The sequence below is a fragment of the Protopterus annectens genome, chromosome 16.part0, assembly GCF_019279795.1.
Source record: "Protopterus annectens isolate FY-2018-M chromosome 16.part0, PAN1.0, whole genome shotgun sequence".
NCBI lineage: Eukaryota > Metazoa > Chordata > Ceratodontiformes > Protopteridae > Protopterus > Protopterus annectens.
In genome coordinates, this window is record NC_056750.1 from 713,366,010 (window position 1) to 713,392,648 (window position 26,639).

The following is a 26,639-nucleotide window of genomic DNA, read 5'->3' on the forward strand; positions in this document are numbered from 1 at the left end:
TTGTCAGCTTGCTTTTGTTGTCCGCTTGTAACAGGCAGTCGTCCAGGTATGGATAAATTTGGATTCCCTGTAGCCTGCAGTGAGCGATTACTGATGCCAGGCATTTTGTGAATACTCTGGGCGCAGTAGATAAGCCAAAGGGCAATGCTGAGAATTGATAATGCTCTGATCCTGCAAGAAATCTGAGGTATCTTCTGCAATTTGGTCGTATGGGGACGTGCAGGTATGCCTCCTTGATATCTAGAGTTACCAGCCAACACTCCTTGCCCAGCATGGGAAGAAGTTGCTGTAGGGTCAGCATTTTGAATTTTGGGACAATGATGTATGTGTTTAAGACGGACAGGTCGAGAATAGGTCTCCAACTTTTCTCTTTTCTTGGTACTAGGAAGAGTCTGGAGTAGAATCCTTTGCCCTGTTCTGTTATTGGTACTCTTTCCACAGCTCTTATCTTTGTTAATTGCGCTATCTGCTTTAGAGCTTCTGTTTTTTGATTTGGAGGTAGGTTTGGCATTCCTCTTTTTACTGGTAAGGTGTGGAAGTGGAACCTGTAGCCTTGGTCTATGGTTTGCAAAATCCACTTGTCTTTTGTGATATAGTGCCAATTTTTCGAAAATAAGGCTAACTTTCCGCCTAAAGGTGCTGTTATTTGCTCCCTGGTAGGCGGTGTCAGAGCCAAGTCACTGTGATTGTCCTGTTGCCGTGGCAGTGGTTGTGTCTGTGCCTCGGTTATTGCCTTGCCACTGTCGTCCTCTGTAGGCACCTCCTCTGGATTGATTTCTGCCTCTAGAGCGTCTATTCCTGCCTCTTTGAGATTTTGAGGAGTCTGGAAAGGACCAAAATTTTGGCAGGCCAGTTCCTGCTAAACCTTGCGCGCTGAACCTGTAAGAAATCCTTAACTGTTTGTACAGATTTTGCCTTCTCTTCCATTTTCTTCATTACTTGCTGAGCAGGTGTACCAAATAGACTGGCCTTATCCATAGGAGCATCTAACAGCTTTGCTTTAACATGATCCGGCAAGACCTGTTCTTTCAACCATGCATGTCTTCTTATCACTGTGCCAGTCATGGCTGATCTAAATGAAGCCTCCAGTGCATCATAGCCACATTTTAAAGAATGGTTACTAACCTGCTGAATGTTATTCACCATTTCTAAAACATATTTCTTATCTAAGGAGTCATCAGTGGACAGCTTCTTAGTTAACTGATCAAGCATAAACTCTTGGTATTGGATCATATGAAACTGACAGTTTAAAGCTCTAGCTGAGAGAGTAGCAGAGGTGTAAACTTTTTCCCCATCTCTAAGGACCTGGATTCCCTTTCAGAAGGAATAGGGTTTTTTGCTGAGGTCGAGGCTACTGCCTTAGGCCCCTGGGATATAGTCTCAGGATCTGCAAGTGGGGCCTTGTATAGGTGGTGATGAGTGTCTGGCACCCTGTAAAATCTATCTGGTTTGGCAGGGGCTGGAGGTAAAGTATCAGGAGCAGTGCAAACATCATTAAATGCATCATCCACAACAGGCAGTACTGGAGGTATAGCTAAGGGCCTATGTTGTGGTAAGTGCAGAAATGTCCTAAGCCTTTTCTGGAATCTGAGAAATCTTGTCCCTGCCATTGGAATTGTTCTCTCATGGCATGTAAGGTTTCCCCAAAGGAAAATTCCTCTGGTGGAGAGGCAGATGGAATGGATTCCTCAGCATCGGAATCTTCATAAGTAGAAAAAGGAGCCTCTGGCTGATCTGTAATGTCTGAGTCATCCGAAGAATCATCAGAGGACACTGGCTCGGGGCTCTGCTCTAGGTCTCTTTTCTGGGGCTGAGAGGCCCTGTCTGGGTGAGATTGGGATCCCCTAATTAAGGATATTAAATCCTCTGCCAGAGTAAGCATTTGTGAACTAGAAGTGGGCCTGTGTGAGGGGGCTTAACAGGCACTGATTTAACAGTTTTGGCTGCTTTAGCCCTGGCAAAGGCCTTAATAGACATGGCTGCAGGAGGCCTAGCAGCACCACGTGCTGGGGTAGAGACATCCAAAGGAATGGTGTCTGATAAATCACTAGGAACCACAGTAGTAGGCAAAACTTCTGAGGCCGATTCAACTAAGGTAGCAGGAGCCTCAGTAGTAGTCATGGATTCGGCTGAAGATTGACCGGTTTTCTCGGTTTCGGCCGAAACCGAGACACTCGCTTGCTTAACCGTGGTTTCGGCGAAACCGGACCGCGAGTGTCGGTCTTTTCTTTGCGTTTTTAACAATTTGGGTAGTTGGAGGATCCGACGGCATAATGTACGCAAAATCTGAGCCGAAAAACTGTTCAGCAAACTCCGACCTCGCCTAAGCGTTACCGGTTGAAGGAAGCACAGGCCGAACAGGCTGCTACGTCGTGGTCAGGCCTAAGCAAGGCAGGCAGTAAGAGTGGAAATCTTTATGAGGTATTTGTTTCCCAAGTTAAACAGTTATTGACTTTTTCTGACATCAGCTGAGGCAAGAAAGAGTCCCCACGGGTACTTAGCTTTTAGAAGTCTTGGTAGTATTCGGTAGTAGTAATCTCTGGATCTGACCGACCGCACTTGCGAACAGCTTCTGCTTGGGCGCAAGAAAGACTGAGGAAAATGGCGTCGGCTGATGCCTTTATACCCGAAGACCAGCAGAGATGACGTCGGGTGAAGTGCGACATCAGCCGAAGCCGGACCCAGACTTTGGAATCCGGCCGACCGAAGGGCTGCCTGACGACAGGACAACCCATTTGTTATGACTGCAGATGCATCCTTGAAGGACCATCCAGGCTATGGTGGAGGGAGAGAGGCTTAGAATGGATAGTTGAGACAGGAGTAAGGGGTGGGAGATGGTGTCAAAAGCTTTGGATAGGTCGAGGAAAGTACAGTTGTGAACACTTACCATAAATGTAGATATTCGAATGTATTCACTGTTGCAGTCATTACATTTGGGTAATCTGCTGGCAGGTAGCCCTCAGCCGGCCTGAATTCCAAAGTCTTGGGTCCTGCGTTGGTTGCTGCCTTCTCTTCCATGAAGTCAGGGGTTTAAAACATGCAGCCAATGCATTTTCTTTAGTTTTTCTTGCCCCAGATTTCAAGTGCCCCCAAAAAGGTAGCAAAAAAAAAAAAAAAAAAAAAAAAAATATATATATATATATATATATATATATATATATATATATATATATATATACATGCATCAATATAAACTTTACCTTCATCTACAAGCAAATCCACCACATAGGTTGTAGAAGATAGAGAAGGAAAGATAAACTCCAGAATGAAAGGGGGATGGTGGGAGGGTAACCTGGACTGCAACAGTGAATACACTCGAACATCTACATTTATGTTAAGTGTACACAACTGTATTATGTTCTTCGTGTTTCACTGTTGCAGTCATTACATTTGGGTAGAATCCCAAAGCTATGGTTGGGAGGCTGGAGCTAAACAGCATTAGGTGCGGCTATAAGGCCCTGCAGAACTGCAGTGGCAAAGCCTGCCCTGGATTTAAGAGTAGAGAGGCAAACGATAATGCTTTGTAAAGGTGTGAATAGAACTCCAAGTAGGAGCCTCTAGTATGTCTTTGGTTGGTACTTCTCTGAGAAAGGCTGCTGAAGTAGCTGTAGCACTGGTGGAATGAGACCTAATGCCCTTGGGTACAGGTTTACCATGATGTAAGTAGCAGAAACGGATGCAGTGGCTTATCCACTTTGAAACAGTCTGCTTTGAAATAGTCTTTCCTTCTGATCCTGCAGCACATGTCATTAGTAATTACTCAGTTTTTCTTAAAGCTTTAGTCCTGCTCAAGTAGAACCTTAGCTGTCTGTGTATGTCCAAAGAACGCAGAATTCTCTCCCCCTTGTTCTGCGGATTTGGATAAAAGGTTGGCAAATAAATAGTTTGGTTAAGAGCCACACTGGAAACCACCTTAGGCATAAATGTAGGATTTGTCCTCAGAGACACCTAGTCTGGGTAAAATATGATAAAAGGCTCCAAGGCCATGAGGGCCTGTAGCTCTGAAACTCTTCTGGCTGAAGTAATTGCTAGTAGCAGAGCTGTTTTCAATGATAAAAACTTTATATCAACGGTAGCAGCTGGTTCAAATGGAGGCTGGGTGAGCTTTTCCAACACAATTGAGGTCCCATTTAGGTATTGGTGATCTTCTAAGAGGCCTTAAATTTTTGGCTCCTCTAAGATACTGCTTTAGTGAAGGATGAGAAAAGATTGGTGGCTGTGTATTGTAATGAGCTAAAATGGCAGAAACATGGATTTTAATTGATAAGAAAGATAGGCCTTTGTCAAGCATCTCAGTCAAATATTGTAATATCTGTGGAATATTTGGTTCTGCTGAATCAGTTCCTTGTACTTGATTCCAAACACAGAATCTCTTCCATTTATCAGCATAAGATTTTCTAGTACTAAGCCTTCTGGCTTCCAAAATGACATCCATCACAGCTTTACTGAAAGGTGTTGTTTGTATAACGACATGATCAGCCATGCTGCCAGGTTCAGTGTCTGGAGTTGATTGTGCAGGATCTGATTGTTTTGCTGGGACAGTAGTTGAGGTCTTTGAGTTAAGGTCCAAGCTGGTTATTGAGACAAGTTCCTTAGGATTGGGTACCAGTATTGGCGGGGCCAGTCCAGAGCAATTAGTATCATCTTTAGTTTCTCTTGTCTGACTTTTAGGATGACCTTGGGAAGAAGAGGCAGAGGAGGAAAGGCATAAACTGAAAGGTTTTTCCAAATGAAGGACAGGGCGTCCACTTTCCATGCTTGTCTGTGATAAGTCCTTGTGCAGAATATTTTCAATTGATAATTTTGAGGAGAGGCAAACAGATCCATGTCTGGGCTCCCCCATTTCTTTATCATCATACTGAAGACTTGTAGATCTAGTTTCCACTCGTGAGGATCCTTATGGTTTCTGCTTAAATGGTCTGCCAGAGTGTTTTGCTTTCCTGGCAGGAATTCAGCTTGAATATGTATTTGGTAAGTCAAAGCTGCGTCCCACAGTGCCATGGCTAATCTGCAAAGGGGGTATGAGTGTGCGCCCCACTGCTTGTTTATATACCACATGACCGTGGTGTTGTCGGTCTTTACCAGTAGTTGTCTTGGATGAAGTAAGTCCTTGAAGGCTGTTAGGGCATTTTGAACAGCTAGCATCTGTTTCTGATTGATATGTAGATGCATTTGTTTTGGGGTCCATATGCCCTGAATGCATCTTCCCGCCATGTGGGCCCCCCAGGCATAATCTGATGCGTCTGTTGTTACGGTTTGGCTGACGGGGTAGAGTGAAGGCCCATCCCATGTTTTAGTGACATGCCTTTGCCCACCATAGAAACTCCTGTTGTAGACAGGGAATGAGAGGAATCATTGTTTCCAGACTGTGACAATGCTCCATAAACTTTTTAGGTAACATTGAAGTTTCCTCATATGCAGTCTTGCATATGGAATCAGTAGGATGCAGGATGCCTTGAAGCCCAAAACCTGCAGAATTTGTCTTGCAGATAACTGGGTTTTTGTTGCCATCAGTTTGAAGTAAGTAGTCAGTTGCCTTTGCTTGTCTGGCATGAGGTAAGCCATCTGGGCAGTTGTATTCAAGCTTGCACCCAGGAATGTTATCTTTTGAGAGGGTAGCAGTTGTGATTTATTTTCGTTTATTGTGTGCCCTAGGCATGTTAGAAGCCTTTTCACAAACACCAGGTGTAGAAGAAGAATGTCCTGTGCTCTGCTTGTATGAGACAGTCGTCCAAGTAAGGGTATATTTGTATACTTCTTTGTCTGCAAAATGCAATTACTGCTGCCAGGCACTTTGTAAAGACCCTGGGCGCAGTAGATAAGCCAAAGGGCAGTGCAGAGAATTGGTAATGCATTAAGCCAGCCTTGAATCTGAGGTATCTTCTGCAAGATTGTCTTATTGGGACATGCAGGTATGCCTCTTTTAGGTCTAATGTCACCAGCCAAGCATTCTTGCCCAGCATGGGCAGAAGCTGCTGCAAAGTCAGCATTTTGAATTTTGGAATGTCCAGGTATGTGTTCAAAATCGATAAATACAGTATTGGTTGCCAGGCCTTGTCCTTTCTGGGTACCAAGAACAGTCTTGAGTAAAATCTTTGTCCTTTTTCCTGTTCTGGTACTGGCTGAATGGCTCCCATATCCATGAGGAACGTAACCTGTTTCTGTGCCTCTGCCCATTGATTTTTTGGCAGATCTGGCCAACCGTTTGCCACTGGCAGAGTATGGAAATAGAATCTGTATCCGTGTGATACTATGTTTACCACCCACTTGTCCTGGGTTATTAACTGCCAATTTTGAGAAAAAAGTGCTAATTTTCCCCCAAAGGGTGCTGCCAAAAGATAAGTGCTTGGTGTAGGCAGAGGGAAGTCATTAGGACTGTTTTCTGTAGGTTTGTGCTTGATCTCCTCCAGATTTGGAGGAAGAAGCAAACCATTGCTTTGACCTGTATGAATCGTGTGCCTGGTATCTGGAACCCTTAGGGCATCTGGATTTGCCCATTTGAGCTCTGTCTGACACAGGAAAGGACCAATTTTTTTGTAGGCCAGTGTCTACTGAATCTTGGTGGCTGCACTTGTAAGACGTCTTTTACAGTTTGCATAGACTTAGCCTTGTCTTCCATTTTCTTTAAAACCTCTTCTGCCTTAATACCAAACAGAGTTTCATGCTGTAAAGGTACATCTAGCAATTTAGCTTTAACATGATCACGCAAATTTCGTTCCTTTAGCCATGCATGCCTCCTAATCACAGATCCAGTAACTGCGGCCCTGCAGGAGGCCTCTAAGGAATCAAAACCACATTGCAAAGTATGCTTTCCAACCTGTTCAGCTGCATGCAATAATTCCTGCAATTCTTTATTTTCTGCACATTCAGAAATCAACATAATTTTCTGTTTCAGCAATCCCATAACATGTTGTTGATATTTAAGCATATGAAATTGACAGTTTAAGACCCTGATTGCCAAGGTTGCAGATGTATACACCTTTTTTTCCCCATCTGTCCACTGTCTTTGAATCTCTGTCAGAGGGGGTAGGATTTTTTGCTGTTGAGGCCTTAACTCCCTTTGGACCCTCTGAAATAGTTTCAGGATCAGCAGCAGGGTTTATAAATAAAAATTTATGAGAGTCAGGGACCCTGTAATATCGGTCAGGCTTGCTCGGAGCTGGAGATTAGGAGTCAAGGGTCAAACTTGACTCCGAAAACACATCATCCACAATGTCTAAAACAGGGGGTATGGCTAAAGGCCTGTGCTGAGGGGGGAGAAGGAAAACCCTGAGCCTCTTTTTTGATTCTGAGAAGTCTTGACTCTCCCAGTGAGAATGCTCCCTCAAAGTATGCAAGGTTTCTCCAAATGAATAATCCTCAGGAGGTGATGCAGATGGTATAGACTCCTCTGCATCAGAATCCTCATAGGGAGGTATAGATAATTCCTGATCAGAAGAATCAGAAGAGGGATCAGAAGAGGAATCAGAAGAAATATAAACCTGATCTGAAGATTCATAATCAGTGTCTTGCCTAGGCCTCTTATATGGAGGGGGATGGGAACCCCTGATCAAGGTAATAAGGTCTTCAGCCATTTTAATCATCTGTTTTTTAGGCATAGAGGCCTGTGCATATGGCTCATGTGTCTTTTTTTAGTTTTAGAAGTTGCTTTTGTCTTTGGTTTTGCAGCTGTCATCGGTTTGATATACAAATGTTGAGGCCTGAATACACCTTCAGAAGCCGGTGTCTGCTCAGCGGCTCCGGACCCATCTGAGGGAGATACATCCGTGGGTCCGATACTTTGAGTATCTCGCGGCATGCCGGACTCCACATGGGTGTCGGTAGGGGCCTGCGGCTCGAAAGTAGCAGGTTTCAGGGGCTGAGAAAGCACCTCACTGAGTACCGGCGACTGGCGTAGGAGAAGATTTGTCGTCGGTTTTGGACCTCGTCTCTCTCTGTCCTTTTCTTTGCGTTTTTTTATGTACTCAGGTAGTCGGATTGCTATCCGACAACATTTCTGGGTAGTTAAATCTGTTTCCAAAATACTTTGAGGCAAAGATATACTGACATTTAATAGTGCGTTGGTTAAATCTAGCACAAAACCGACAGCCAGGCACGTTGTGATTAGGGCCTAGGCAAGGAATACAGCATAAATGGAAATCCTTATGAGGTATTTGCTTCCCACAAGTAATACAATTATTAACTTTTTCTGACATCGGTATGGAGCAAGAAGAAAATTTCCCCAATGGGGTACTTGGATTTAGTGAAGACTTCGGTTCTGAAACTCAAACTCAAATACTTTAGGAGTCGGCCGACCGGCACTTGCGAAATGCTTCTGCTTCGGGCACCGTGCGGCAAGGAAGACTAAAAAAATGGCGTCAGCTGCATGTTTTATACCCCTGACGACCAGATGTCATAGAAGAGAAGACAGCAACCGACACAGGACTCAAGACTTTGGAATTCAGGCTGACTGATGGCAACCTGCCAGCAGATTACCCAAATGTAATGACTGCAACAGTGAAACACAAAGAACATCAGGGTAGATACAAGCCTTCCAGAGTCGAGTGCTTGGTTAATGGTCTCAAGAAAGGACAGAAGGGCAGTCATGGTGCTGTGCCTAAGGCGGAAGCCAAGCTGAGTAGGAGAGAGAAGATTGTTGTGAGTGGGTATGGCATTAGTTGTGAATGGATTTCCATGATTTTGGAAAGTGAGGAAAGGATGGCAAGGGGTCTGAAATTGGTGGTGTCTGCTTTTGCCACCCTTATGGAGAGGGATGATGTATGCATGTCGCCAGACTACAGGGACATAGGCTTCATGGACGGACCAATTTATAAGGATGGAGATTGGGAAGGCAATGCTGTCGGCAGCTATTTTGAGGAAGGCTATTTTGGAGAAATTTGAAAAACTGTATGGTACATGATAAATGAGATCTGGTGAGAGAGAAGCATGGGGCATTATGGGACAGAAGGGAGGAGAATGAGTTTGGGATAGACACTGGTGATGCAGAAATGGCTCCTGCATACTGTGGTCATTCTTACTGCTGCAGAGGATCATGCACAATATGAAACTGACCTTTTTTATGATGACAAAATATGGCATCACTGTTGCATGAATATGCTTTCTTGAAGTGATTTGGTAGGGGGAGGACCCTAAACAGAATGACCTGGAAGTTTGCCATCAGTTTGTAAACTACAGGCAGAATATTCCAAATTTACCACTTGTTAATTAAATCTATTGATATGCAAAACATTTTTCCACAAGGTAATCCACTGCCTGAACTTAAAACTAAACTTTAAACTCCAGTAAGACACTAAGGCTTGGAAGTGTAATGCTGCACTTATATTCTTTAGTATTTAACATCTATTCAAAGGCTTAGCTAAATTTCAGATACATGACCTTTACAATCCCCAGACTTGCCTGCTTGACAAAGAAATACCAAAAGATCCTCCCTCCTTACCTAAATGATTCGCTGAAGGTGCTTTGGTCACTTTAGGATCATTTCCTTTTGTGTTTTGGATGAGGTGATCATAATGCACTTTTTCATTAACTACTCCTGCAATGTCAAATAAACAAAGACATACTTGTTACAACACATAAACTTAGAAGCCTCATGTTTTGAACAACTAAATCTCTATGTTTTGCACAGTTAAAAATTTCTCCAGATATTTGCTAATGTTTATACCAAAAAGACCACTGTTAACATCAGGGTCTGTTTTTGTTAGAAGACCAAGTTTCAAAATCACATTTTCCAAGTTGCAGCCATGCATTCCATTTACCTCACAGTTCATTAGCAAATGCCAGGGCTAAGCCTTTCTTTCATGCTGAATGTTGTTTGCTTTACAACATTTTTCACTCGCAAAAACAGCGCTAAGCACTGTTCTCTGAATTATTCTGCTGCAAGATATATTGTTCACTAAGTCACTAAAATGCTAAATGTTGTATAGTTTAATATATGGATCTCTTGCATGACAGCGCTAAGCACTGTTATCGGCTTTATTCCACTGAAGCTATACGGCACTAAGCTACTTTTATGCTAAATGATATATGTGTTAAAGTGATTTAATATCCAACTATAAAAATTGAATTGCTATCATTTAAGGAGTCTCTAGCAAAGACGTTTTAGCAAAGCAAAGACAGACAATATTGTGCATTTGTTCTGAACTGTGTTTTTTACTGCTTAGGTTAGTTATCTCTTATGTGTAACTCAATAGCACTGAATGTTGCTACAATCACAACTATAGCTCCACGTAACCTTATTTGTTTTCTGCTCTGCCCTTTTCCCTCCTAGAATTCTATCCAGTAAATCTGTATTTTTCCATCTTAACTGAAATACAGAGTATCCTGTCCTACAGCTATATACTGAGATCTCCTCCCTCAGAAAACGGCAACAGAATATTGCTACAAACAGTCTGAAACAAAGTATGTTAGATGTTTCTGTAAATTCCAAACTTGTTACAATCTATTAAACTGTCCTGTTATTTAGACAGGGTACCTAGGAAACCCTGTTGAGCACTGTACCTTAAACAACCAGCTGAACAATTTCCATCTCTCCCAGCATTTTTCCCTTCTCTCCCAACTATTGAAACCCTATGCAGAACACTTTATTTTTATTAAACCCTGTAGTGCTCCTACCCATCTCCCAGTACTCCATAAGGGCTCAAAATGAAAATGCCATGGAAGGGTCTATCCTACCTTGTATTATGGTTGTATTTTACTAGCTTCTTCCCATTAAATTGGCTCCTAAACCTACTGATAGTCTTCCTTCATCTACTGCCCACTTCGCTCGCCTCCCTGCCCCCAAATTCCAACCCACCCCCAGTGGTCCTACCTTTATTACAAACAGGATCCACACCCACCTTTCAAACGACTTATAACATCACTACACCTATACTACCTCCTACAGCTTCTCACTACTATCCCTCCTACTCAGCTAATATGTACAAGCACACCATACCTATACTCACTGCATGCACACTCCTTGCATACATCACATCTTACCAAACCTCCATCCTCGCACTCAACCACTACCACTGTACCACCACACACACCACCACTCATATCCCACCTCTACTCTACTACTCTCCCATCAGGTCAACAACCGTCCCAATACACCCTCTATTTAGACTAAAAAAGTATTTTGGCTTTTCCCGGTTAGGGGTCACCACAGCAGAACTCCGGTCCGCTCATGATTGGCAGTGGATTTTTATGGTGCAGAGTTGCCAGCCCGATGCCCAACCTTCAATGAAGGCATGCCCATTCACGCTCACACCTACCTGCATGTCTTTAGCATCACTAAACCATGGGGAGGACATGCAGACTCCACACAGAAGGCGCTCCAGCTGAGAATCCAACGGGAGAACCTCTTGCTGTGAGGCGACAACGCTAACCGCTGCACCACCACGGCCCACCCTCTATACAGACTACAGACCACAATACCTAAAGTAAAAACAACCCCACAACTTAACATAACAACCCTACCACCATACCTATTACCCACAGAACACAATCAAAAAACTTCCCTTATAAGCAAGCATATCCAGAAATTTATAAAACTAATAATCTCATCCATATCCAAACTAGCACTCAGTGGAGACATCCATCCCAATCCTGGCCCCTCAATCTCCAACCCCTTCCCTCATAATCAGACTACAAACCACATCTTCTCCCAAATCGCAGCCAATAGAAAGCCAACCGACCTTCTTCTGGTAAGCCTAAATATTAGAAGTATATGCAACAAGGTGCATGAACTCCATGCCACCATAGACGTCTACTTCCCTGATGTAGTGATCCTTACAGCAACATGGTTAAAACCACACATTACTAATGAGCAAATCCTCCCTACCGGTTATAATATACTAAGAGTAGACCGACTAAACAAAAAAGGAGATGGTATAGCTATAATATTTAAACAGCATCTAGACATCCAGATCTTAAAGTTTGCAGCTCCTCAAATAGGTACGGAAGAAATAATATACACCAACCTTAAAATAAACCCAAAATAAAACCCTAAACATAATATGTTGCTACTTCCCACCTGGCCAAAACATCCCTCCACTTGAAAACCTCCTCAGCTGGACTACCCACCACCTACCCCAAGAAACTTTAATTCTAGGAGACTTCAACACTGATTGGCAATCCTGTTCTAGCAACCACCCAACTCATCATGTAAACCATCATGACTTCACCCAACTAGTCCAGTCACCTACTAGGATAAATGAAAACTCCAACAAGCACACTACCCTTGATTGGATACTAGTCAAGAAGAGCCCCCAGTCATATATAGCAGGCTGCCTATCTGATAGCCTCAGTGATCACTCCCCAATCTTCCTACTAAGAAAACACCTTTATAAAGCAAAACCAATCATATACCGTCAAATACGCAAAAAAAAATAACTTCAACCCACTCTCAATCAGCTCATCCCTAAAAGACTGTAACTGACAACCTCTAAAATACCTCAGACTACATGACGCAGTTGACTACTTTAATAAAGCATTCCTAAGCATCCTTAATAACCACAACCCCATAAGACGTTCCTGAACTAGAGCCCAACCATCCCCCATGGCTACAAAAAAACACTAAGTAAAAATTAAAAACAGGGATAAAGCCTGGGGCAACTGGCGCGAAACCAAAAAACCCTCCACTAGGCAAAAATTCCTAGAACTACACAATAGAACAAAAATGCTTATAAAACAGGACAAAATCCAATACTATCAGTCTGCCCTTACCTCCTCCCAACATAACCCCAAACAATTCTGGTCCTCAATAAACTCCATCCTCCACCCAGTTAAAGTACACCCACTCCTAACTTAAATCACTCCTCCGAAAATATTGTTACCTCTTTCAACAATCACTTCACATAAACCGTACTATCACTAGCCAGACAACACAAACCTCCCCATAAACCCACACCATCAACTACAACTAACAATCTCCACACTAGCTTCTCTATCTCCTGTTCCTACCTCCAAAATAAAACTATTAACTAAACTTAAACCCACCAGATTAGCAGCAGACAACCTCCCAAGTGAATACCTTCAACTTGCAGCTGACGCTCTATCCTGCCCAGTATCACTCTTGATTAACAGATCTCTGTCAGAAAGAGATGTTCCCACACTATGGAAAGTCTCACACACAATCACCCTACACAAAGGAGGCCCCTCCACAGATCTAACCAATTACCGCCCCATAGCTATTCTCTTGTCACTCTCCAAAATACTAGACAGATGCATCCATTCTCAAGTCTCAGATCACCTCCTTGCTAACAACCTCCTCTCCAACACACAACACAGTTTCCGACCTAACCATAGCACCACCACTGCCTTACTCTTTCTCTAACACTATACTACAAAATAAAAATGCAGGTCATCTCTCCTCAGCTACCTTCCTAGACCTGTCTAAAGCTTTCGACATGGTCCCACACAAACAACTCATCTCTCTTCTCGATAACTTATCCTTCTCTCAACCAGTCATCAACTGGTTTCAAAGTTACTTATCTGACCGCCAACAAGAAGTTGTTTGGCAGGACGACCTATCCTCCCAACTACCAGTCTCCATAGGGGTTCCCCAAGGGTCCATCCTGGGACCCCTACTCTCCTCGATTTTCACCAATAATCTAGCCTCAGCCACAACACATGGCACACTCATACAATATGCAGATGACTCAACCGTCAGCTGCACAGCCCATTCTCTACCCAATCTGCAAAAAGTCACACAGGACGCATTTTCCTCTATTAAAACTTGGTTATCCGATGCCCAACTAATACTCAACCCAAACAAAACAAAATTACTAATCTTCCAACCTAGACAGCTCTCACTTTAACATCACAGCAAAAGAAAACACCACCATCCATCCTACAGAACACACCAAATTACTAGGAGTAGAAAAAGACAAACTGAACTTTGACATTCACATTTCCATGACCATTCAAAAAAGTGCACAAAAAACTAGGAGCATTATACAGAAATCAGCAACTACTTACCAAAGCAGCTAAAATTTCGGTAGCAAAGTCTCATCTTATCTCCACCCTACTCTACGCCTCTCCAATATTTACTAACCTTACACAATGCGACCTAAATAAGCTCAAAACCTGCTACAACAAAATCGCCACAGGGGCTTCCTACTGTACTCACCACTGTCTCTCACTAGCAGAACTGGGCTGGCTAGAGCTCCCCCAGCTCCTTCAACGGCACCAGCTCGCACTCGCCCACAAACTAATAAACCAACCACAAAAAGTCCCATCTCTCCAGAATCTACTCCAACCCTACCTAACCACGGGACCACTAAGATCCAGCCATAAAAACCTGCTACAGGTCACAAGAGCCAATAACTCTGCTGGAGAAGCATTATTCTCCAGCACTATAGCCAAACTCTAGAACTCCCTCCCATCCTCAATTACCTCTGTAACTTCTTGCATCCACTTCAAATCCTTACTAAAATCACACTTAAAAACTTGCCAGATATGCCCTTGCAAACCCACCCCTTCTAATACCATCCACTCCACCCACCCTCTGCCTCTCTCGGCCCCCTATAAACAACCTACTCTTAAGCAAGCTTGGCTATTCATGTTGCCAGCTACCTACCACATAGTGCTAACTTTTTGTAGCAACAACTGCTAATGGCTATGTACCTCAAAAACAGATTTTATCAATTGTTCACTGATGTATCTCAACTACATTTGTAACCATGTTTAGTATATGTCACCATATTTTAAAATTGTACGATGTTCTACAGCTGTTTTACATCTGTTTTATTCTTGTCTTACGTCTTCAGATGGACTCATTTCTATATTTTAATTGCTATGTTTTTAACTGTATAATTTAAGTAATACTTAATGTGGAGCTTTTCTCCCCGGGCCTCCGCTGAAAACGGACCTGTGTCCACTCAAACTCTCCCGGTCAACAAATGTAAATAAATAAATAAGCCACAGCAAGTAGTATACTTTAAACAAAATTACTTTGGTACTCAAGTAATGGAGAAAGTGGTGTTTCTGATTTCAAGCCTAGCGTACTTCCAAATCTAGATACAATCTGCACTGAACAGCTTTGTCATACTACAACACTCTCCAGCAACATGTACATAATTATGCAGACACTCAGTAAAGTCTATGGCTAGGCCCCTTACTTTCCCTGTGGTCGCTTGCTCAGTATTGTACATATGCTCCTATGTCTATGTAAAGAATTGTCTTATGTGCATTCTATTTTAGAATTGGAGCTGGCTGCTGACTGAATCCCATTTTAAATAAAACAGAAGACTCCTGAATAATTTAATTAATTTTTGAATGAATGTGTTTCAGAATTTGTTTTCAGACTTTAATATGATGTTAGGAAGAGCAGGAAAACAGCAGTGTTCAAAACATGATGAGAAATCAGCAACACTTAAAATAACTGCATCAGGTAACAATTTCTTGCATGGACTGATTAAACACTTACTTCTATATATAAAGTACAGTTGTGTACACTTACCATAAATGTAGATGTTCGAGTGTATTCACTGTTGCAGTCATCACATTTGGGTTATCCCTGCCAGGGTAGCCCTCGGCCAGCCCAAATACCAGAGACTCAGTATTTCTGTGTCAGTAGCTGCCGCTTGAGGGCTGACGTCAGGTCGTCAGTGGTATAAAGTAAGGCAGACAACGCCATTCCATCAGTTTTTCTTGCCCTAACCTGTCAGGAGCCCCCAAAGTAGGAGGCCAGGATCTGATGGAAGAACCCCACCACTGGAAGACTGACTGGCAAACCCTGCCCTGAATTTGGAGAAGAGAGGCAGGTGGTAATGCTTGGTAAAAGTGTGAACAGTTGTCCAGGTGGCAGCCTCCAGGATGTCCCTGGTGGGGGACTCCTCTGAGGAAAGCTGCAGAGGTGGAGGCTGCTCTGGTGGAGTGTGCCCTGACCTCCTTGGGGGGAGGCTTACCATGATGTTTGTAGCAGAAATAGATGCAGTGTGCTATCCATTTGGAAATGGTTTACTTGGAGATGGCTTTGCCTACTGCCTCTGGAGCAGAGCTTAACCAGCAATTGATCAGACTTTCTGAAGGATTTAGCCCTATCCAGATAGTATCTGAGCTGTCTGTGCACTTCTAGAGAGTGAAGAATCTTTTCCCCCTTATTCTGGGGATTAGGAAAGAAGGTGGGAAAATGAATGGACTGGTTGAGAGCCACATTGGAAAACACCTTGGGCATGAAGGATGGGTTAGTTCTGAGGGATACCCGGTCTGCATTCTGCATGGAAGATGAAGGGTTTCACAGCCATGAGTACTTGCAGCTCAGAAACCCTTCTGGCTGAAGTGATGGCCAGAAGGAAGGCTGTCTTCCAGGAGAGAAATTTTAGCTCTGCAGAAGAAACTGGTTCGAAAGGAGGCAGGGTGAGCTTTTCCAAGACAAAGTTAAGGTCCCAAGCTGGTGTTGGTGCCCTTCTGGGGGGCCTCAAGTAGCTAGCCCCTCTGAGGAACTGTTTGATCAAAGGGTGTGATAAAAGGGGCTGCACAGTGGGAAAATGAGCAAAAATAGCAGAGGCATGAATTTTTATAGAAGAGAAAGAGAGGCCATTGTGTAGTAGGTCAGCTAAATAATCCAGGATGAGAGGGATGGAGGGCTGTGCTGTATTGGCCCCCTTAGCCTGGATCCAGGTGTAGAACCTTTTCCATTTATCTGCATAAGACTTTAAGGTGCTAGGGTGTCTGGCCTCATGGACAACATCCAGAACCTGTTTACTGAGGATGGCAGACTGGTTCGGGGTTAATGAATAAGCCCAACTGCCAAACTGAGTGTCTGCAATTGGGGATGTATGAATTCCTCTTCCCTCTGGCTCAGGAGGTTTGGAATCTGAGGAAGATGCCATGGAGGCAGCGGGGACAGGCTGCGCAGCAAGGGCTACCAGTGCTGTCGGGGCTAGTCTGCAGCTATAAGAATGGTCCTTGATGTTTCCTCCATTATTTTGAGCAGAACCCTGGGGATGAGAGGTAGGGGAGGAAAGGCATAGACCGAGAGGATGACCCAAGGGAAAGGCAGGGCATCCACTATGCAAGCCATGCAGTGATGCTCCCTGGTGCAGAATTTGCTGAACTGATGGTTGGTGTGGGAGGCAAAGAGGTCAACCACTGGAATTCCCCATTTCTGAGTTATTAAGGTGAAGGTACTTCTGTTGAGCTGCCACTTGTGTGGGTCCAGAAGGTTTCTGCTCAATTGGTCTGCCAGGGAGTCGAGAGACCCTGGAAGGTATTTGTGCTAACAGGTGTAGTTGCATGGAAGAGGCTGTGAGCCAAACGGTCATGGCCAGCCTGCATAGAGAGTAGAAGTGAGTCCCTCCCTGCTTGTTGAAATACCACATCACAGCGGTGTTGTCTGTTTTCATAAGGAGAACCCCTGGAGAGAGAGGGGGTTTGAAAGCTATCAAGGCGTGCTGCACAGCCATCATCTCATTCTGATTGATATGCAGGGGGATTTGCTGTGGGCTCCATTGGCCTTGTATGCACCTGCCATCCAAATGTGCACCGCAAGCATAGTCTGATGCATCTGTGGTGAGGGTCTGGGTGGTGGGGCGTGGGGAGAAGGGCAGTCCCTTGTTGTGGGAGCATGCTGTTGCCCACCAAAGAAATTATTTTCTGAGACAAGGAATTATAAGTAGAAGAGTTTCCGGGTCTTGAGTGTTGACACCAAAGGCTCTTTAGGTACCACTGAAGTTTCCTCATATGCAGTCTGGCATATGGAATGAGGAGTATGCAAGATGCCATGAACCCCACAGCTTGCAGGATTTTCCTTGCAGAAAGCTGGGGCCTGGTGGTTAGTTGAGAGAAGTAAGCTGACAGGAAAATTTGTTTCTCAGGTGTAAGGTATGGCATCTGGGATGATGTGTCCAGACTTACTCTCAGGAAGATTATCCATTGGGTGGGCACCTGTCTGGATTTCTTTTCATTGATTGTCTACCCTAGGGAGGTTAGTAGGCTCTTTACAAAGGCCAAGTGCTTAAGCAGCTTTTCCTGGCTGTCTGCCTGAATAAGGCAGTCGTCTACGTACGGGTAAATTTGAATATTTCTTTGTCTGCAAAAGGCAATGGCTGGAACCAGGCATTTTGTGAAAAAACTGGGAGCAGTAGATAAGCCAAAGGGAAGCGCAGAGAACTGAAAGTGTTGAGATCCTGCCTTGAAGCTGAAATATTTTCTGCATGATTCCCTGACTGGAATGTGGAGGCAGGCTTCTTTTAGAGCAAGGGTGGCTAGACAAGCGTCCTTGGACAGCATGCATAGCAGCTGCTGGAGGGTGAGCATTTTGAATTTTGGGATCACCAGGAAGGTGTGTAGAATGGATAAATCGAGGATGTGGCGCCAGGTGCCCTCTTTTCTGGGCACCAGAAAAAATCTGGAGTAGAAGGCCTATCTGTTCTGCAGGAACGTGCTCTACTGCCCTCAAAGAGAGCAGGGAATGGATTTGCTTTTGAGCCTCTGCCCAGTGATTCGGTGGTAGATCTTGGAACCCTTTTGGTGTTGGAAGTGTGTGGAAGGAGAATTTGTATATCTGAGACACAATGTTCAGAACCCATTGGTCCTTGGTAATGGTGGCCCAAGGTGCTTGAGTGAAAGGAGAGTTTTCCTCCTAGGGGTAAGTGAAGGTGGGCAGAGGAGAGGTCGGGAGAAGGCGAGTCATTATGAGTTCTTACCATAAAGGGGTGGCTACAACTCCCTGGTTTTGAAGTGGAGGTAGTCCACTGCATAGATCTCTGCATTCCCTGGGGGAAGCTGTCTGAGGGGGGGGGGTCTATTTCCACGGGGGCCTAGGCTGGGCCTGTTTACTCAGAGCAGGAAAGGACCAGTGCTTGGAGGGAAAATGCTTGCTGAACCTAGGGGGCTGGACGTGTAAGATATCTTTAATTGTTTGTATAGATTTTGATTTTTTCTTCCAGCTTTTTTAAGACCTCTTCTGCCTTAGTGCCAAATAAGTTAACTTTGTGCAAGGGGGCATCCAACAATTTAGATTTGACATGGTCTGGCAGCAGTTGTTCCTTAAGTCATGCATGTCTTCTAATGACAGATCCAGTGATTGCTGCCCTGCAAGAAGCTTCTAGGGCGTCAAAACCACAGTGCAAAGTGTGTTTAGATACTTGACTTGCAGAATGTATTAAGTCTTGTATATCTTTAGATTCTGCCCAAGCAGGAAAAGAAGACATTTTTTGTTTAAGGAGTTCCAAGGTATGTTGCTGATATTTAAGTATATGGAAGTGACAATTTAGTGCCCTGATAGCAAGAGTAGCTGAGGTGTAGAATTTTTTACCCCATCTGTCCAATGCTGGGGAATCCCTGTCATAGGGTGTGGGATTCTTAGCAGAGGTGGCTTTAATCCCTTTTGGCCCTTGAGAAATGACCTCAGGGTCAGCTGTTGGATTTTTAAAAAGATATTTGTGTGAGTCAGGGACTCTGTAGTACCGGTCTGGTTTTCTGGAAGCAGGAGGCATGACATCAGGAGTCAAGCTGGATTCAAGGAAAACATCATCTACCACATCCAGGACTGGGGGATGGTCAAGGGTCTGTGTTGGGAATATAAAGGAATTCCCTGAGTCTCTTTTTAAACTGAGGGTAGTCCTGACTCTCCCACTGGAAATGCTCCTTTAAAGTATGCAGGATTTCCCCAAAGGAAAAATCCTCTGGGAGAGAGGCTGAGGGAATGGATTCCTCTGCATCAGAATCCTCAAAAGTGGAGAGGGGTTGCATGCCTTCATAGTCAGATGCATCAGATTCATCTGACTCTTGTTCAGACAAAACTACTGGGGACAGATCTCTTTTCCTTTTTGAAAGGGTAGCTTCGCTTTCTCTTAGCATGATAAGGTCTTCCAACACTTTAAGCATTTGAGACTGAGGCAAGGCAGCAGGCACCTGAGAGTGGGAAGTCGGTTTCTTGGGTGTGGATCGAACCCTGGGCCTAAGGAACTCAGTTGTTTTTGAAAGAACGGTAGTTGTGAAAGAAGATGTCGGTTTATGTCGTGATTCGGTGGTGCGAAGGTCTTCTTTGGAAGCCGGTGCCTGCTCAGTGGCTGTGGACCCATGCAAGGTAGACATGACGGCAGGATCCTTAGACGAAGACGAGTTTTGCGGCATACCAGACTCTGAAAGGGTCTCAGTAGCGGCCTGCAAATCAACTGAAGCGGGCATCAGGGGATGTGAAAGCGCCTCACTGAGTACCGAAGGACTGACGACTAGCTTAACGGAAGCGTTGTAGGCAGGTTTGAACCCATGCAGTCTGTCTCTGTCTATCTTTTTTTCAGAAGATCTGCTGTTGGATGGCTTACCGAAGCCATATTGGAATTCGAGGACTGTAAATGAAAATATCTGGCTACAATAAGAGCCCGACGACGGATAGTTCTGGCATTAAACAAAGCACAGAAGTGACAAAGTACAGTTGTGTACATTTACCATAAATATAGATGTTCGAGTGTATTCACTGTTGCAGTCATCACATTTGGGTTATCTGCTTGCAGTAACCTTCAGTTGGCCTGATTATCAAAGTCTTGGGTCCTGCGTCGGTTGCTGTCTCATCTTCCATGACGTCAGGTAGTCAAGGGTATAAAGCATGCAGCCGATGACATTACATCAGTTTTTCTTGCCCCAGATGTCAGGTGCCCTCATAATGGGAAGCAATTATATACAAGGTTACGCCTCCAACAAAAAAGCAAATACACCAAAAAGCTTTAAGCATAGTAAACAAGAATAGAGGTATAGTCAATAGAAGTCAGGGGGCTGGAGGGAGGGTAACCAAGACTGCAACAGTGAATACACTCAAACATCTACATTTATTGTAAGTGTACACAACTGTACTATGTTCTTCATGTTTCACTGTTGCAGTCATCACATTTGGGTAGATTCCCAAAGTTAAGGATGGGAGGAGGTAATTAGATAGCATTAGGACCAGCTAAAAGGCCCTGCAAGACTGCAGTGGTAAAGCCAGCTCTGGATTTAGAAAAAATTGGCAAGTGGTAATGCTTGGTGAAGGTATGTACAGAACTCCAGGTAGCAGCTTCTAGGATGTCTCTGGTAGGGACACCTCTGAGAAAGGCTGTAGAGGTAAATGCAGCCCTGGTTCAATGTGGTCTTATTCCCTGTGGGGTAGGTTTTCCATCATGCTGATAGCAGAAATTAATGCAGTGGCCTATCCACTTAGAAATGGTTTGTTTTGAAATGGCCTTCCCCTCTGCCCCTGCAGCAAATGCAACCAGCAGCTGTTCAGATTTCCTGAGAGGTTTAGTCCTGTCCAAGTAAAATCTAAGTTGTCTGTGCACGTCCAGGGAATGCAGTATCCATTCCACTTTGTTCTGTGGATTAGAAAAGAATGTTGGCAAATGAATGGACTGATTAAGGGCCACACTGGATACCACCTTGGGCATGAAGGAGGGATTGGTCCAGAGGGACACCCTGTCCGCATGAAAGATGATGAAAGGCTCCACTCCCATGACAGCCTGTAATTCAGACACTCTTCTTGCTGAAGTGATGGCTAGAAGGAAGGCTGTTCTCCAAGAAAGGAATTTCAACTCTGCATTTGCACCTGGCTCGAAGGGAGGTAGAGTGAGCTTTTCAAATACAAAGTTAAGGTCCCAGGCTGGAGTAGGGTCTCTCCTGCGTGGTCTTAAGTTTTTGGCCGCTCTGAGGAACTGCTTCCACAGTGGATGAGAGAAGAGTGGTGGTTCTGTATTGTAATGAGCTGAAATGGCTGAGGCATGAATTTTGATGGAGGAAAAGGAAAGGCCCTTGTGAAGCATCTCAGTTAAGTATTGAAGAATCTGAGGTAAATTGGGTGCTGCTGTGCCCATCTCCTGAGTTTGCTCCAGGAACAGAATATTTTCCATTTTTCAGCATACACTTTTCTAGTACTAGGCCTCCTTGCCTCCACAGAATGGCATCCATCACTTGCTTACTGAGGGATGGTAACGGAGAGATCAGGTAATTAGCCAGGCTGCCAAGTTCAGGGTTTGAAGCTGTGGGTGCTGAATCTGGCCCTCCTGCTGGGACAGCAGGGCAGGGGCCTGAGGCAGGTGCCATGGTGCCAGCAGTGACACACTGCACAACAGGGGTTACACCAGTGTTGGTGTGGCCAGTCTGGTGCAATCAGTATTGTCCTTGGCTTGTACTGTTTGATATTTAGTAGTATCTTGGAGAGAAGAGGCAGAGGAGAAAAGGCATAAACTTATAGGTTTTTCCAGGTGAAGGATAGGGCATCCACTTTCCAAGCTTGTTTGTGGGGAGTCCTTGTGCAGAATTTGTCCAATTGGTAGTTCTGGGGGAGACAAACAGGTCTATCTCTGGGCTCCCCCATTTGATTCTCAACATGTTGAATAGCTTTGGTTCCAGTTTCCACTCGTGTGGGTCCATGAGATTTCTGCTTAGGTCGTCTGCCAGTGTATTTAGTTTTCCTGGCAGGAACTGAGCCTGTAGGTGCACTTGGTAGCTCAAGGCTGTGTTCCACAGAGCCATGGCTAGTCTGCAGAGAGGATATGAGTGGGTTCCTCCCTGCTTGTTTATGTACCACATAACAGTAGTGTTTGTCCATCTTTACCAATAATTGTCCTGGAAGAATGTGGTCCTTGAAGGCTATCAGAGCATTCTGTACAGCTAACATTTCTTTTTGATTGATATGCAGGTGCATTTCACTTGGGTTCCATTTGCCTTAAATGCACTTCCCTGCCAAGTGAGTCCCCCATATATAGTCTGATGCGTCTGTTGTTAGGGTTTGAGCGGCAGGGGGTAGAGCAAATGGCAGTCCCTTGTTTTGGTGGCAGGCCTCTGCCCACCAAAGGAACTCTATCTGTAGACAAGATACGATAGAAATCGATTCTAGATCCTGAAAATGTTTGACACCATGGGCTTTTTAGATACCATTGTAGTTTCCTCATATGCAGTCTTGCATATAGAATTAGTAGAATGTAAGAGGCCATGAACTCCAGGGCTTGCAGTATTTTCCTTGTAGTAAGCTGGGTCTTTGCGGCCAGTAGTTTGAAGTAGGCTGTCAAATGAACTTGTTTCTCTGGCGTGAGGTAGGCCATCAGGGAAGTTGTATTCAAGCTTGCTCCCAGGAATAAAATTTGTTGGCAGGGTACAACATGTGATTTCTTTTCATTTATGGTGTACCCCAGAGAAGGTAGCAATTTCTTTACAAATGCCAGCAGATTTTATGTCCTGGCTTTCTGCCTGAATTAGACAATCGTCCAGGTATGGGTATATTTGAATATTTCTTTGCCTGCAAAATGCAATGACTGGAGCTAGGCACTTTGTGAATACCCTGGGCGCAGTAGATAAGCCAAAGGGCAGTGCAGAGAACTGATGCATGTAGCCTGCTTTGAAGCGTAGGTATCTTCTGCAAGATTCCCTTATTGGGATGTGCTGGTAGGCTTCCTTTAAATCCAGTGTTGCCAACCAGGCATCTTTGCCTACCATAGGAAGCAGCTGATGAAGAGTTAGCATCTTGAATTTTGGGATTACCAAAAACGTGTTTAGGATAGACAGGTCCAGGACAGAACGCTAGGAATTGTCTTTTCTGGGTACCAGAAAAAGTCTCGAGTAGAAACCTTGTCCCCCTTCTTCTTCTGGGGCAGGTTGAATAGCCCTAATGCTTAAAAGAGAGAGAGAGAACTTGCTTTTGAGCCTCTGCCCACTGATTTGGGGGGGGGGTAAATCTGGCCAACCGTTTGGGGAGTGGTAATGGAGTGGAAGTGGAATCTGTATCCTTGGGAAACTATACTTAAAACCCATTTGTCCTGGGTAATGAGTTCCCAATTTCTTGCCTGCAGGACAATCTTTCCCCCTAAAGGAAGAGTCAGTTGTGCAGGGCTTGGAAAGTTTAAAGTTAAGTCATTGAGACAGTTTACCATAGGGGGAGAGTCTTACTACTCCCTGCTTTGGAAGTGGGAGCCCCCCCACTGCTTAGTCCTGTGAGTACCTTGGGACTGAAGTCTGGGTGTTCTGCTGGTTCTGGGTTTGGACTGAGAAGGCCTGGAAGAGACAGGAAAGGACCAATTCTTAGAGGGCCAATGCCAACTAAATCTGGGAGGCTGTACTTGCAGGAAATCTTTAACAGTTTGCATAGATTTAGCTTTTTCCTCCATCTTTTTTAAGTACTTCTGCTTTGTTGCCAAACAGGCGGTCTTGGTTTAAGGGAGCATTCAGCAATTTAGCTTTAACATGATCTGGCAGAAATTGCTCCTTAAGCCAAGCATGCTTTCTAAGTACAGACCCAGTGACAGCAGCCCTGCAAGATGCCTCTAATGAATCAACACCACATTGCAAAGTATGTTTCCAACTTGTTTAGCAGAATGCATTAAATCCTGTAAATATTTATTTTCAGCGCAGTCAGGAATCAACATCATTTTCTGTTGAAGTAATCCAATAACATGCTGCTGATGCTTTAACATATGAAACTGGCAGTTTAAGGCCCTAATGGCCAAGGTTGCAGAAGTGTATACCTTCTTACCCCATCTATCAGAGGGGGTAGGATTTTTGACAGTAGTAGCGTTAATGCCCTTGGGTCCCTGTGAAATGGTCTCAGGATCCACAGTAGGATTTTTAAAGAGGAACTTGTGAGAGTCAGGAACCCTGTAATACATATCAGGTTTTCTGGGAGCAAGAGGTAAAGGAGTCGGGCTAGGCTAGATTCTGAGAAGACATCATCAACAATGTCCAGTACAGGAGGGATAGCTAAAGGCCTGTGTTGGGGCAGGAGTAAGAAATCCCTAAGCCTCTTTTTGGAGTCAGAGAAATCCGGACTTTCCCAGTGAAAATGCTCCCTAAGAGTATGCAATGTTTCACCCAAAGAGAAATCCTCTGGAGGGGAAGCAGAGGGAGTGGTGCCCTCTGCATCAGAATCCTCATAGGTACATAAGGGTAAATCCTGGTCATCAGAGGAAACAGAAATTTCAGAGTCCTAATCAGAAGAATCAGAAGGAAAATCAGTCCTAGGTCTCTTAGAGGGGAAGGGTGGCTTCCTCTGATTACAGTAATAAGGTCTTCAGCCATTCTTATCATTTGTTTTTTAGGCATAGGGGCCTGACCAAGCGGTCTGGGTGTCGGTATTCTAGGCATGGATAGAGTTTTAGGCCTTAAAGAAGAAGATGGCATTGGTTTAATATGCAAGTCAGTACCCCTGAATACACCCTCAGAAGATGGTGCCTGCACAGTGGCTCCAGACCCATCCAAGGTAGAGACATCCGCAGGTTCCACAGTCGAAGCAGCATCTCGCGGCATACCGGACTCAGAATGGGTCTCAGCAGAGGCCTGTGAATCTGAAGTAGTGGGTATCAGTTGCAGGAAAAGCGCCTCACTGACTACCGTAGAACTGCCGACTAGCTTAGGATAAGCGTCGTCGGCAGCTTTGGACCTATGCAGTTTGTCTCTGTCTTTATCTTTGCATTTTTTCATAATGTCTGTAGTCGGGTGGCTTACTGAAGCCATTTCTGGATAATTGAACCGAGTACCAAAATATTTAGAAGCGTAAATAAACCGATGATGAATAGTTCGAGGTTTGAATAAGGCACAAAAACAGCAGCGAGGTACGTCGTGGTCTGGGCCTAAGCAAGGAATGCAATATGAATGAAAATCTTTAGGAGGTATTTGCTTTCCACAAGAAATACAATTGTTAACTTTTACTGACATCGATTTAGAGCAAGAAAAAGGTTCCCCAATGGGGTACTTAGCTTAGTTGAAGACTTCAGTTCTGAAACTTGAAAACGAAAATTTCCGGAGTCAGCCGACCAGCACTTGTGAACTGCTTCTGCTTCGGGCACCACATGGCAAGAAAGACTGATGTAATGGTGTCGGCTGCATGCTTTATAACCCTGGCTATCTGACGTCATGGAAGATGAGATAGCAACCGACGCAGGACCCAAAACTTTGATAATTCAGGCCAACTGAGGGATACTGTAAGCAGATAACCCATATGCGATGACTGCAACAGTGAAACACGAAGAACATTGGGGGGCGTCTTGGTCTGGGCCTAGACAAGTGACGCAGTAAGAGTGGAAGTCTTGGTATGGTATTTGCTTTCCAGAGACGAGACAATTATTAACTTTTTCTAACATTGGTTAGTGCAAGAAAAAAGGATCTCCAACGGGGTACTTAACTTTATAAGTCTTCAAATTGAATTCGGAAACGAAAACTCAAGTAGTGGTCGAACGGCACTCATGCGAACTGCTTCTGCTTTGGGCTCCATGGCAAGAAAGACTGATGTAATGGTGTCGGCTGCCTTACTTTATACCACTGACGACCTGACGTCAGTCCTCAAGCGACAGCAACCGACGCAGAAATACTAAGTCTCTGGCATTTGGGCCGGCAGAGAGCTACCCTGGCAGGGATAACCCAAATATGATGACTGTAACAGTGAAGAATGAAGAACATCTGGTATTTCAGGTTATATAGGCCATGGTTTCATGCCTAAACTGATCAGAAAAAGTAAATACTAGCCAACTTTGCTAAAATTCATTGCAAGCTGGAGCATTTCATACAAATGATGCAAATTACAAGTTTGCCTGGAACTAGACATGCACGAAATACTGTGCAACACTTCCCAATATTCATTTTTTTCTGATTCCCACTTTACTCAGTTCCATGATGTGGGGAAGATGAAACTTATTCCTGCAAATACTAAGCAAAAAGCAGAGAAAGAATTCTGAATAAGATGTCAGTCTGTTACT

At 44.3% G+C, this 26,639-nt stretch overlaps 1 protein-coding gene across 2 annotated transcripts in view; it reads right to left on the bottom strand.

Moving 5' to 3' along the window:
- Positions 1–26,639, bottom strand: part of LOC122790475 (zinc finger protein 521-like) — a 3,214,752-nt gene that overhangs the window by 550,390 nt on the left and 2,637,723 nt on the right. For both annotated transcript variants that reach the window (XM_044058016.1, XM_044058015.1), the window contains exon 32: positions 9,437–9,532. In XM_044058016.1, the coding sequence (XP_043913951.1) occupies positions 9,437–9,532 (96 nt within the window). The remainder of the gene's footprint in view (positions 1–9,436; positions 9,533–26,639) is intronic.